The sequence below is a fragment of the Mauremys reevesii genome, linkage group 6 (genome assembly GCF_016161935.1).
Source record: "Mauremys reevesii isolate NIE-2019 linkage group 6, ASM1616193v1, whole genome shotgun sequence".
Classification (NCBI taxonomy): Eukaryota; Metazoa; Chordata; order Testudines; family Geoemydidae; genus Mauremys; species Mauremys reevesii.
In genome coordinates this window covers 84,014,645-84,028,639 of record NC_052628.1, presented here as the reverse complement: position 1 = coordinate 84,028,639, position 13,995 = coordinate 84,014,645, and the positions used below count along the sequence as shown (strand labels likewise).

The 13,995-nt window shown below is 39.7% G+C and overlaps 2 protein-coding genes across 3 annotated transcripts in view; one reads left to right on the top strand and one right to left on the bottom strand.

The window, feature by feature from the left end:
* The window catches only part of LOC120407914 (aminopeptidase O (putative)), a 416,076-nt gene extending 403,488 nt beyond the window's left edge, over positions 1-12,588 (top strand). Inside the window, exon 21 of the mRNA XM_039544257.1 lies at positions 12,423-12,588. The gene's annotated coding sequence lies outside the window, so the exon portion shown is untranslated. The remainder of the gene's footprint in view (positions 1-12,422) is intronic.
* Positions 11,000-13,995, bottom strand: part of FANCC (FA complementation group C) — a 141,413-nt gene continuing 138,417 nt past the window's right edge. For both annotated transcript variants that reach the window (XM_039544268.1, XM_039544269.1), the window contains exon 16: positions 11,000-11,574. In XM_039544268.1, coding sequence (XP_039400202.1) covers positions 11,431-11,574 — 144 coding nt within the window. In that variant the 3' untranslated portion in view covers positions 11,000-11,430. The remainder of the gene's footprint in view (positions 11,575-13,995) is intronic.

Genomic DNA, 13,995 nt, shown 5'->3' with positions numbered 1-13,995 from the left:
TACATTTGGTCTTTTATCCTCAGAGAGAGATCCAGGCTGAGAATCTAGAGCTGAGCGTAGGAGCTATTTTTACCAAAATTCAAAGGTGGGAAAGAAGGAACAGGTGATTATTTGAGCACTGACAATATGTTTGTATATATAAATCGGATTACATTCCTAACTACATGCACATGATTAAATAGACTGCAAAATCAAGATTAGGCACTGATTACCACTAATTCTTCCCACTTTCTATACAGATGGACATTCTGTTGCCTAAAAGAGCCAAGGGGATGCCACTTTTCGGATGCATACACTGGTCCATTGGACAGCCCTTGTGTTCTTCCTTGCAACAAAGGAAATTAACGTAGAAACTTCAAGTAACATTAAGGTTCTCAGAGATGTAAGAAAATTCAGGATTGGGGTCTGAAACACCATCCTTAACTAGCGCTATTGTGCCTGGCTATTGCAGGGGGATATTTGAACAGTGGGTGTTGGTACATCCCATATGTGCTCAAATACTATTGTGCAATGGGAGCAAGCTAATCCTTTTGTGTCGAGAGATGTATTTTCCTGGGGTATAATATTACTGGCTGTGAATCCACCAAAGCTGCTAGTGCTAAAATAAAAAGGAATTTCCATGCTTTCAGTGGGGTTTTTTGGTATGTATGGTTTAAAAGACAGGAACAGATGTACATGAACTCGATCATGTACCTGAAACATGTATATTTTGATGTACATTAAATATATAAATATCAAATGGATTCTTACCAATAATCTCCTTTCTGCTAGCATCTCCCACAAGACATCTGGGCTGCTCCTCTCCACACTGCAGCTCTCAGAGGGGGTCCAAAGTTGCAGTGCTGCATGTGCTGGCCACCCCTCTCCCCCCAGCTTGGTGCCAGATGAGTCATTCCAATGCTGCACAGAACTCACAGAAAGATATTAGTAACTTCAGTGGGAACACAACTATGTATAACTGGCCTGTGGCCAGCAGCTCCAGACAGCTTACCCATTAAGCCAATGAAATTTGACCCAGGGAGGAGGCGAAAGGGTTAAGAAAAAGATGTGATCGCCACTGCAAGAAAAACAGCCCAGGGAACAAAAGAAACAATAGCAGCTAAACCCGCCAACTGACTGCTGCCACGGAGGCAGAGAATCTGGTGGCAAGCAGGAGCAGGAGACGTGGTCAGTGCACATAGCACTGCAACTTTGGCCCACCTCTGTGAGCTGCAGCGTGGAGCAGCCCAGATGTCTCAGAATTGTGAGAGACGCTAGACTACAGAAAATATGTCTGCTGAAGTTCTGTATTATTTACAAAATTTTAAAATTACCTCAACATGTAAGAGCTTTACATGGTCTCTAATTTAACTGTATCCCTCCCTTGGACAAAATACCGTTTCAGAGATTTTAAAGGCTAGGACTATCATTCTACCCAAACAAACGCTAACATGGAAGATATGGACTCTATTTTACTCACATACTTTCCTCTATAAATACGGTCCTTGACATTTAAAATCACATTCAATTAATATACTTTTAATGTTCAAGCATTATTTTATGAGTCCTGCAATCTCTAGCATTCATGATGGACATTGATGGAGTTCCCTACCAACAGGCAAAATTTTATATATTGATTGAGAAATTGTTTGTTTCTGGAGACCTTTAACTATTGCCCTCCACTGAGCAGCACCAATGCTGGTATAAGAAAGCGAATTAGGCCCAGACTTTTAAACTTGGTGTTGAATATAATAAAAACAAAACAGGCTACCAAAAATAATTATTGAATCATCAAAACGTTGACATGCCTAAGCTGAGTCTTGTCGAAATTTACGCCCCAGACCAGCAAAGACTTAAGCATGTGCATAAATTTACTCATGTGACTAGTCCCTATTGAAATCTATGGGACTACCTGAGTGAGTGAACTAATGCACATGCATAAGACTTTACAAGATTGGGGTCTTAAATGATAATTTTCTGGATCAAGGACCGTATCTTTTTATTAGAGATTGTCTGTATTAAAAGTTGCATAGGTTTAACTAAAGAGATGCGTCAAAATGGATTTTTTTAAACCAGCACAAACCACACAGGTTTGCACTGATTTAACTAAGCCGATTTATTAAAACTGGAGCAGTTTTTAATACAGACAAGGCTTTTGTTTCTGTAAAGTAAATACATTGAGAGTGTTGTAAAAATAATAGTAATAAATAATAATGCCATCTTGCTTGTGTAATACACATTTTTTGCCAAAGGAAAAGGTTAAGATGTCTAAGAAAAACAATGTAGTTTGAGCCATATCGGTCCCAGGATATTAGAGACAAGGTGGCTGAGGTAATATCATTTATTGGACCTTCTGTTGTCGTCTTGTCTCGCTCACCAACACGAGTTGGTCCAATAAATGATATTACCTCTCCCATTTTGTCTCTCAAAAAGATATGGGACGTTTTCACAGCAGTTTGGAGGTTAGCTATATTTATTAGAATGTCAAATTAATGTGAATAAAGCTCGATTGCATATTTTCTAGGCAAAATAATGGCCGTTATCCCAGCCTCTCATCAGCTACCAGAAAATGTGCGCCCTATTTATTGTTATGAGAATATAAAAATGTTTAAAAATTAACTCTTTGCGTGTTAATTTGAGCTGGTGGTTGCTACTGCTATAATCTTGGCTACTTCTTTTCCTAACAGTTAACTGACCAGAAAGCAGGATTTCAATTTCAACATGCCATTAGGTTTATATTGGTTGAGATTTCAGAATAAAAATATCAGTCACAACACCACTAAATAGCTAAAAGAGCAAATACTGTTCATACTCAAAATGGCTTTTTCTCCCTCACACTCATTCTCTTGGACATCATTGCAATGGAGTATTTATGAACTCCTTAGTTCTGCAGCCATGATTTTTTTCTCTCCTTGGATGTTTCTGATTCCACATATCAAACTCCTCCATCCCCTTGGTAGTAGCTCTGCCTCTGCACAAGGCCCTCTCCTCTAAGGCATCTTAAAAGGTTTCTACACAATTTCTTATGCTTGATTATATTATATCATCTTCCTTTAGCTATCATTTTTCTATACTCAGTTCTGTATATTTTGGAATTTTTAATACCCAGCCCTTTTAACCTTTTCTCTTCCTGATTTCACCAATTAAACTGTAATCTCAATTTCTTTCAACTACTTCTTAAAAAGTTATCTGAGGCAACAAAGGTAATCCTAAAACCCAATTCTTTATTTTCTCTCCTCTTTTCAACTCAGACCTTCCATTTGCCTCTGGCTACAACCTTGGCGTTATCCTTAACTCTGAACTCTCTTCTTATTCTACAGCTCCTATTTTTGTAAATCAACCTAGTTGCATTTCTACAATATTGCCCATGTAAGAGTCTATCAACTCCACCTGTGCTAAAACCATCATCTCATCACTACCTTTGCCTCCTCAGCTTGATTATTATGAGGCCCCCTTTTTATGGTCTTTCTAATTTTCAAGCTCTATAAAACGTAGGAAGGAAGTAGGATAAGATATTAGGAAACCACCATTCTTGGAAAACTATAAGAACAAATGTTATTAACCTAGTTGGCTCTTTTGCCCAGAGTGCACCACACCAACTAGTGCCGGTAATAGCTCTACAAAGAAAGTGATGCCTTGAAAAGCAATTGCTCTCCAGTGAGCAGTTGGGTTCAGTGCTGCAATCTTGAATGCAACTGACATTAAGAAGGCAATAGCATCCAATACCAGGACCACAGTATTCTAGCTGGTAAAATCACCAGCTTAATCAGGCATTCCCCCCCACCCCCTGCTGCCACTTATTATCCTGAAACACTGTCAGCACAATAATTAGTTTATCAATGAAAGGCTTTGGGCATAGTTTTCAGAGGTGCCGAGAACTCCCATTACTCCAACAGGAGTTAATGCTTAGTGCTCAGCACCTCTGAAATATCAGAGATTTGTCCTTAAGTCTAATGGTAGAAAATATGGTTGATTGATGAGAAGTGTGAAAAAGAATAGCACTACAGAAAGGATATCATGAGAAAGCCCCTTTCGTCATTTCTTCCCCCACCCCATGTCCATTACTGTATTTTGAAACAGTTGGTGGGGAGCTGGCAAATCTCCCACAAGTATAGCTCATACCTGAGTGATTTACCATTACTGGGCTGCCCTAACATTTAATCTTTAAACAGAGGGAAAGCAGTTTAGGAATAACTACTCAAATTATTTCCCTAAAACAGTGTCAGAGATTTCATAGAGATTTTTACAAGAGAGTTCATTTTTTCAGGCATCTGAGAAAATCCTGCTAGCTGAGGCTTGAAGTGAAGTTGAGTTAAGAACAGGCTGTGTGGTTGGATTTTTATGAGAGGAAAATCTGTTATGTGAAGGATCGTAATAAAAAGTTAGGCCTGAGTCTCAACCCATGTATATTTTTGCATATAAGCTCTTTGATTTTTTGCTGCAGTGTTTGTATAACTTGGTTGTATTTTATCTGTAAAATAAATGATCATATTTAATGTGACTGGTTTTATTGTTGGTGCAAACAGGCCAATCCACAGAGAAGGGTTATCAAAGGAAATCCTGTTTCTATCCCATCAGCCAGGGAGGCAGACAGAACCAGTTGTAGTAATAACCCCTAACCTAGGTTCTCAAGGACCTAAAAAATACCTGGATGGGGAATCGAGCTTGTGGGTGCAATATATTTGTATTGGGAGTGTTATTTATCAGAGTAGGGCCTAGCAGGCCCCATCATGAACCTGGACCCGGACCCCACTGCACTAAGCACCGAACAAACACATAACCAAGCAGTCCTTGACCCAAAGAGCTTGCAGTTAAGTAAATATCTGGGGCCTCCCTGTGTTAACATGGTGAGTGGAGGTGAGGATGTTGAGGAGAGACCCTGATCAAGAAATGTTTGTGACAGACTTTTAACTGTGAGCGTAATTAACTGCTAGAACAATTTACCCAGGGTTGTGGTGATTCTCCATCACTTGAAGTCTTTAAAACAAGACTGGATGTCTTTCTAAAAGATATATAACTCAATCAGAAGCCATGGGCTTCATGCAGAAATTACTGGATGAGGTTCTAAGGTCTACATTTTGGCCTTAAAATCTATGATATACTAAATATCAGCGAGCACTGATATCTCACAGAAATAGTACCTTAAAGGACAAAGGAATCACAGGCAAGGAAAGCTGAAGCTTGATGGTGTCTAACTGTTATTTTCTTTGCGTCATATTTGAACGAGAGACTTAATTGTCTCTCTGAAGACAGAGCCTATACTTTTCCCTATCTTCAGAAGAGATGATAATTTTATGACTAGCCAGAAACTTGCAATTAATGCTTAGGTTTGCCTGTGTCCAGCAGTAGTTTTCATCTTCAGCAGTAATGCCAGAGTGTATCCAAGTACCCCTTTCAGCTCTTCCTCTAATGGAATTTGATAGTAGCTTTTCCGTTCTCTGTTATCAGACAACTCATGCTAGTATAGAAGTGATGCACAATAACAGGATTAAGAATGCAAAACACTAGTAATCTCTTCAGAAACCTGTAATAAACTGTAATAAAATGTGTTAGTCTCTAAGGTGCCACAAGTACTCCTATTCTTTTTGTAATACAGACAGGAGGCTCAGATCCTTCTCTTTAGTTATAAGTTAGATTGGAATAGGAGGCAGCAGTCAGATTTTTGGCCAGTTTATAAGAGTAGAGAGTTACAGACTCATTAGCTAGAGAGCCCTGAGCCACTGCAAAAAAGAGAAACCCATTGCTCATACATGAGTCAAAATTCATTTTAAAGAACTTTTTACAGAAACTGCACAGAAGAGGCAAAAGACAAGTGTAAATGAACCTGTTTTCTTGGTTCATAGTGAACCTACAGGCTCAGAAGATAAAGGGAAAACAACATACAGTGAACAAGTTTTGAATGTATCACAGGTTGACCCATTAGGTACAAATGAGAAGTTCAGTGAAACTGTAAGCATGGTGATTTGAGAAGCAGGAGGACAACTAAACGGGGGGAAGTCATTAGGCTCAAGCACAAGGAGGGCTCAGTTTACATCAAGCTGGAAAGGTGTCTGCAAAAGCTGCCAAGCATTTTGGTGCATGAACTTATTGTCCTATCTGACGTAATATGTGAGTGTTGTGGTGGGCATTTGCAAGGAAGAGCTATCCAGATTAATTAGACAGGCACTGGACTATTCAAGGACGTAATAATATAGGATTTTTCCCACTCGTTGAGGCTGCTGCAGTTAATTGTCAATAAGAAGTTACTTTCCAGTCAGATATCAGTGCTGCGATTACAGTATATAGGCAACCAGCCAAATCTCAGGCAATAATGAAGTTACCAATTTTTTTTTTTTACTCTCTCCCAGTACATATATTATTTAAGGCAAAAACTTTCCTGGTAGGACTAACGATATTACTGAAACTTCCAATTTTTGTTTCAGAGGTTGATAGTGATCCAGTGCCTATGCCTACTTGGCTCTGGGACCTTGGCCATTAAAAGGACCAGTCACTATGAGTACACTTAAGCCCTTCAAAAGGGGTTCATGAGGTTTATTCCTTTCCTATTGTCAGAGAGATGGTTAAAGGAAGATGGCCAATGCAAGCAAGGGAAACGCCTTTCTGGCATTTGCTGTTGAACAGACCACCCCACAGCAAATTCCCAGAATAAGATACTCCCTGCTATGGCAATAATTGAAACTACAACAATGAGCTTATCTTCTGAAAGTTCAGACCAGCAGTTGAAGGAAAAAATACATCACAGTGTACAAATGCTAGCCAGATAGGTAGGTGGACTTAAACAGGCCCACATATGAATGTTGTTATGAATCATGGGCAAGATGAAGCCTCATGCACCTGGCAGCATAGCTACAGATGCTATGATTTCTTCCCCCACAAAGAAAAAAATGCTGTTTTTGTAACCCAACTAGCAATTACAGACTGCATGGAAGAGGTAAAAATGTACAGTATGCCTCTAAATTCAAAAACACAGCATTAGGCACTGTGGAGTGAGAATACTGTATTTGTACCTTATCTCTAGAGTCGCTACAAAGCACTGCAGTGCTCACAGCCTTTTACAAACCTGGGGAGCAGAAGAGGACTAAGAGTTAGGGTTTCTCATCTTGCTGCATTTTATTTGAGCCACATGAATCAATAAATGCTTGGTTCCTTATGTAGCATTATTTAGGGATCCATAGGTCATCAGCATTTTGCCTGCTCGTTTGAAAATATGCTTGTGAAATAGCGTAAAAATTGGGCTGATTTTCACAGCTTTTGTGGTAAAGTTGCCTGGTCACTTCTGCTGCTCCTAAACTTGTAAAATTCTGCAAAATTCTTTTGGCTTATAGCTAAATAAAACATCTGTCCTGAGGCAACGTTCATTCACTGCACACTCATACTATGCAGCTTTAAGCTCTAATGGACACACATTTGTTCCTATATGGTAGTTCCCTGGCTTGTCTTGAAAAAAGATGCTTTCTCTATATGTTCTGGGAACTATAACTCAAATGCTCTACTGTCTGCCCAGCTAATAAGGTCAGAACAACTCCTTATATAACAAACTAGGTATAGAACTAACGGGACACACATTAGATGGAATAAAAACTAGCTCACTGATAGGTCTCAAAATTAGTTGTTCACAGGGAGACATCCATGAGTGGGGCCATTTCTAGTGGAATTGTTTAGGGATTGGTTTTTGGTCCAAAGCTATTAATTTTTTTATCAGTGATCTACACATGATATAAAATTTTTGCTGCTAAAGTTTGCAGATGATTGGTGGGATAACAAGTTACAGTGTGACCTGAGTTATCTGTTTAAATGGTCACAATCCAACAAAATATGTTTTAATAGAGCCAAATGCAAGGTAATACACCTGGGAACAAAGAATGCAAGCTATACCTACTGGATTGGAAACCGTCTTGGAAATCAGTGATTCAGAGAAGGACTCCACAATGCAAAGTGGGCAGAGCGTGTTGCACTTTGAGATGCACTCTAGCATTGTTTGATACCTCCATCTGAGTACACTAGCATGGGCTCGATGCACATTTAAACCTATTTTTTAAGGGTTTTAAGTGTGTGGGGATTGGTGGGTGGATTGGGCAACAAACGTGGCAAGTCTGCAGTGTAGACATACCCTGCAACAGCTACATAAGCAAACAGTGTGAATGAGCAGTAAAAATACCATAACAGCCATGCTGACTAAAGCACAAGGAATGCAAGTGCAGAGGTCTCCTTTTAAAGTCACAGATGGCACTCAGGGTTTTTTTTCCCTCGCTTAATGTTTTCCAGGTCTATCTGACCGCAGCGTGCACTACACTATAAATAACAGTTTTCGTGCAAACCTGTGCTTCTTCATACATTAAGTATTCTCAAAGTAGGATGAGGTAAATCTTTCTGCACTGGTTTTATCATCCTTCCTGTTATGGTTTTTATGTAGCAAAAGAAGTCACTAAAAAGGTAATGGGATCAGTTAGACCCCTCAATGTAAGTCAATGGGAAATATGAAAGTACTACACTTGCCAGGTCTTTGGGGCTCTCTTGTACCCCAAACACATTCAAAAAAATTAAACAAAACATGATAGGCAAACCACTGCCTCTTCTTTCTTTAAGTATTCTCAATCTATGGTGATAACAACCTGTTATTACTGATTTTGTCTGCATACCTCTTGTGGTTTTAGTGTAGCAAAATAGGTTACTCAAAAATTATTGGGGCCAGTTAGACCCCAAATCTATTATGCAGGTGGACTGTTTTTATTCTGAGGAAGCAGTTATGATATGATCATATGACTCTTTCAGCATTGTTCGTAACTAAGGCTATGGTTTAGTCACAGTATTTTTTTTTAAAAAGTCATGGATAGGTCATGGACAGTAAACAAAAATTCACAGCCCGTGACCTGTCCATGACTTTTACTATACACCCCTAACTAAAACCTGGGCCGGGAGACCACAAGAGCTCTGGGGAGGCCGGCCAGGGGCACTACTGGTGCTGGGGGAGGGGGAGGCAGAGAAACACCCCCCACCCCGGTAAGGGCACCCCAACCCCATGCCCCAACCCTGAGCCCCCTCCCACACACCCAAACTGCTGCTACTGCCCAGCTCGGGCAGCCCCTTAGCCAGCACCAGCCACTGCAGAAGTCACCACAGAGGTCACAGAAAGTCATGGAAACCGTGATCTCCGTGACAGACATGCAGCCTTATTTGTAGCATCATAGTTTCAGCAGTTTTTGCTTTTCAAATAAAATGCACCAACATAGTCTTGGGGGTCTGTGAGACCGCAGATAACATTTGCCTTATGTATCATCACAATTGTCCAGCAAAGTCAGGGTTTTTTTAAGATAACACTGTCAAACTGATTTTCTGGGACGCTTACTCTTCTTAGGAAGAGTTTCTGGGGAAGCCACAATTGTCAGATACATTTTCTGGCAGCCCACACTTGACAGATGCTGTAGCTGTGGCAAAGACTCGCTGTTACTGGGACAAAGACTGGTATTGAACACGCACATTGCATGTCTGAATGCATATATTGTTTGGATTTTGTTGAATCACAAATGGTATAATAAATCTTTGCGTAAGAGACGGATGCTTCTCAGGGACCTGCGTACAGAAATAGTGAAACTACTGGTGCAGTCTTGCCTCACAGTGCTAGGGAAGCAGTGTCTAGTGTGCTGGGTACTGATCCAAAGCCTGAGAAATGGGGAAGATGTTACATCTGTTCTGGAAAAATACATAAAAAATGTGCAACGTCTAAAAACTTTTATGTTCCGAACTATGTCACCTACTTGCTCCATTCATTCAAAGTAGTAGGACATTTCCCACCTTTTGTGCTCCTTTTGTGCTCCTTTTGTGCCTTTTATATTGTTTCTGTCTCTAACTATTTTCATTTTCTAAACATGAGGTCAGTTAGACCCCCAACACAATTCAGGGCAGTGTACTTCTGAATCTAGAAAAGTTTTAACTTGTTCATTGTTTTATAGTTCCCTGGTTACAATAAAGCCAGCTTTAAAGGATTCATGTGTTTTTTTCCAATTTTGACGTAGTAAGAGTCTCCAAGACCCCAATATGGAAATAGTTGGGTGGTACTCAGTCCAATACGAGGGTTAAAAGCATCTTAAAAAACAGTAAACCTTTTTCGTAATATTTAACCATGTAACCCTTTTTAAGAAACCAATATTTGAGAATGGGAATGATTTCGCACTGCTTTCTATTCTTTCCCTGAGCCTTTACTGCAGATTACCTACCTACCTGAATCAACCTACTATTATTTGACAGGCTATTATAGGTTCCTTTAAAAAGCAATGTGGAATTATTTTAGATTTTTATATATTGCAGTGACAGAACTGTGAAAGGTGGTGTTTCACCTGCTAGCAGTTCACCTCCAGCAACCGTAGAATACCGATGAATATAATACTCTTAGTATGGACCAAGTAATTCTGAATCTAGAAAGTGAAGTAACACACCTCTTTTAGATTTGTTTTTAAAGTTTATATATATAATCCAGATTGAACCTGTGCACCTGTCATTGTGTACCTGTCTGTATACAGAAATGTGGGAATTTGCTGGTGCACCCATTATGTGGTCCTCTGAAAATTTTCCCTTTAAATTTGAAACAACTTCCCATAACCCTATCTTGTGCTTGTCCTCCTCTAACTAATATGGGGTAAAGAATTTCTTCCTGATATACAGACTCTCCAGCATTAAAGCGAGATCCATTTACAATCTGCACCAAATCCTCTCTGTGATATTCTTGACATTGCTAAAAGTTCTGTGGTACAAACTACAGAGAACATTACCTTGGAAGAACACCCTTTCTGATGAATGCCATATAGTAAATCTGAGATGAGTTTCATTTTGTAAAATCACTTATAAGAACTTAAGGAGTTGATTGGTCTTTCAATTTCATGAAACTGTATTTTATGGAAGCACATATTCAGAAGGAACCATTAAGGATCACTTGTCTGTGATCAAGCTTAGGCTCACCGAAGCAGAATTTCAGGATCAAATTGTTAAATTACTCCCCAAAAGCTGGAAATAATCGACTAGTAAATAACAATTTTTCTGAACTTTATCTCTCCCTTGTAACATTCAAACAGTAGTTTTCATTTATCAGTAATTATTTTACAGAAGGAAAGGCCTCTTCCTATTATTATAGCTTTTGTTTCCACCTCTAACAGCTGCACTTCCTGGACTAAGAATTTACAGAAAATCTAGACCACAACTAGGACATAATGTCGGCAACAATGAGGCTGTGAATAAACAGCGTTTAGATGACACATGTCCCTTGTAAAATAAAACATTACGAATAACATTTTCAACCAATTTAAAAGATTACTGCTATATTCTAAAAGAATGAGATTTTCATACATGGGGAAGGGAGAATATAAATAAAAGAAACCTGAGTTCCCTTTAACACTTTACCGTAGAAAAGATCTGATCAGCCAGTCTAGTTACTGGGTTGATCTGGACAACAATACAAAATTAATCCATAAATCTTAGTTCTTGAAGAAGTTCATTCACCAGCTTCACAACCCTTTGGTTTTTTAATCCAAGTTGGTTAAACCTGTAGGCAGTACGTATAAGAAGGCCAAAAACTTCATTGGTTGTATTGCTTGCCAGTATCACCTGAAGGAAAAACAGAATGGAGGGAGAGAGGAAATAATCTAATTTAGATCTATTACTCCAAGTGCAATAACTGTACTATATGCTACATGTTGTCTTCTAGCCGCTCCCCCCCCACCCCTTTAGTCGTAGATGTCATCTGAAAAGCAACTAAATTCCAGAAAGAAAGAAAGAAAGAAATCTCAGGACTAGATCTCAAAGTGTAACAGAAGAGCACTTAGTGCACCAGGGAGGAGTTTTATTCCACCTCTCCAGCCTGCTGATCCTTGAGGGCTGCTCCGCACTCTGCATCCCACTCTGGTTCCAACTCCTGCCTCTCATATGTCCTCAGCCTACCCTGGAAAGCCCCCTTTGCCAGGAGGCGGGGAAATGTAGGAAGGGCTGGCACAGCCTCCCCTACACTAGCTCAGGACTCCCTTGCACTAGGGGAATTCCAAGCTGTTGCCTTAACGCAATTTTAAATTCTCATTGTGCTACTAAGTTTAACAGAACCAAGGATCTTGTTTTCCATCTTTCAATAAAGGGTTGTTATAGCAGAATAAGGTGCTGCAGCCTAACTGTTAAAGGGTTTCACTGATCTATAAAGGGCAGACAGCACATAGGACTTGGAAAATAAATAGACCCAAATGGAAAGTTATGTGTGCTTCCAAACAACTTTAAAATACAACATTTTATGTTAATAATCAACAGGCATTTTCTATAAAACACCCAAGTTTTCTAACATATCCTAGCAGTCCTTAAAGAAAGTAATGTTATATTTGTTTATTCCAACTAACAACAGCTAGAGGGAATAATCAACAATAATGTTCCAGTTCCACTCACTGCAAAATGATTCTTCTCATGTGTTACAGGCCTTATAAAAGATAAAAAGGCGTACAGTACTTGGACACCAAGAGGAAGAATTTCCAGACAAAGTGCTAAAGCAAAACAATTATGTGAAGTTCCGGCCTGCTTTCATCAGAGGGTTTGGCTTTTTGCTGTAAAACATGACCTATAAATATATGTAACATATGTAGTAGCTAAATAACAATATAATAATAATAATCTAACATTTATGTAGCAAATTAATTGTAAAGGGATTCCAAAGCACTTCACAGTATATAATATGTCTGCAACTTGGTTCATCCATCAATGAAATGCAGTCACTTCTGGGGTGGAACATGACAATTATTTAACAGTTCCCAGCAAACAACAGTACGTAACAGAATAAAAAAATTAAAGAATACTGGGTTTTCTTGGTAGTCTATCGGCTGTACAATATGAGAATCAAAATAAGTCCCTTGTTGCTGGGTTAACATGGACTCAAGATGCTGTTAAGGTGTATTCAGTCCCCAGTACAAAGATAACCGGATATTACTATCTAGCAAAACTTTTAGCCTACCCCTGGGCTCCATAGAGAACTGTGTCCAGCACTCCTTGCTGAAATGAGTATTATTTAATCACAGGACTTAAGAGTTGGAGTATTTAAATATGGAATACTATAGCTGTGTTCCAAACTAACTAAAATCTGGTCTACACTGGGGGGGGGGGGGTCGATCTAAGGTACGCAACTTCAGCTACGTGAATAGCGTAGCTGAAGTCGAAGTACCTTAGCTTGAATTACTTACCCGTCCTCACGGCGCGGGATCGACGTCCGCGGCTCCCCCGTCGACTCCGCTACCGCCACTCGCTCCGGTGGAGTTCCGGAGTCGACGGGAGCGCGTTCGGGGTTCGATATATCGCGTCTAGATGAGACGCGATATATCGAACTCCGAGAAATCGATTGCTACCCGCCGATCCAGCGGGTATTGAAGACGTACCCTTAGAAAGAGATTAGTTAATAATGGGAAGGATTTATTGAATGAGATCATCTTGTCCATTCTTCTGCAAGTGTAGGATTATATAAACGCAGATCTCAGAATGGATCCTAGTGCTGGGGCACACGTTCCCCATGTGCGCAACTATCAGATTATTTTGACCACTGTATCCACTGAGGCCATGCTCATGCCCTGGATATTCTCATATGCCTTCTCCATCCAAGGGCATAAAGGCCAGAGTGGGTCCAATTGTCTCTCAGTTCCTTTGCCAATAGAGAATTCCAGAGCTATAGGACTCGATACAAATGGGGAAGGAGAGTGGGTTGTGGGAGTCATGTGGACAATACATCTCAATGAACCACAGTTAATTTAAGATAAGTAACTTGTTTTCCGCAGAACATATTGATATTTTTGTCAAAAAAATGAATGCCCAAAAGTGAAATAGTCCAATTCACAATGATGCTACAGTGTCTGTCTTACCTCTGTAAGATGAGACAGACACTGTAGCACCATTTTGAAGTGGAATAAGTAACTGTTCTTTCTTCTTCAATTATTTGTCCACATGGATCCCACTACTGTGACTAGTACCCCCTGTCTTGGAGGTGGATGGTAGGAGTCCTATTTTAAT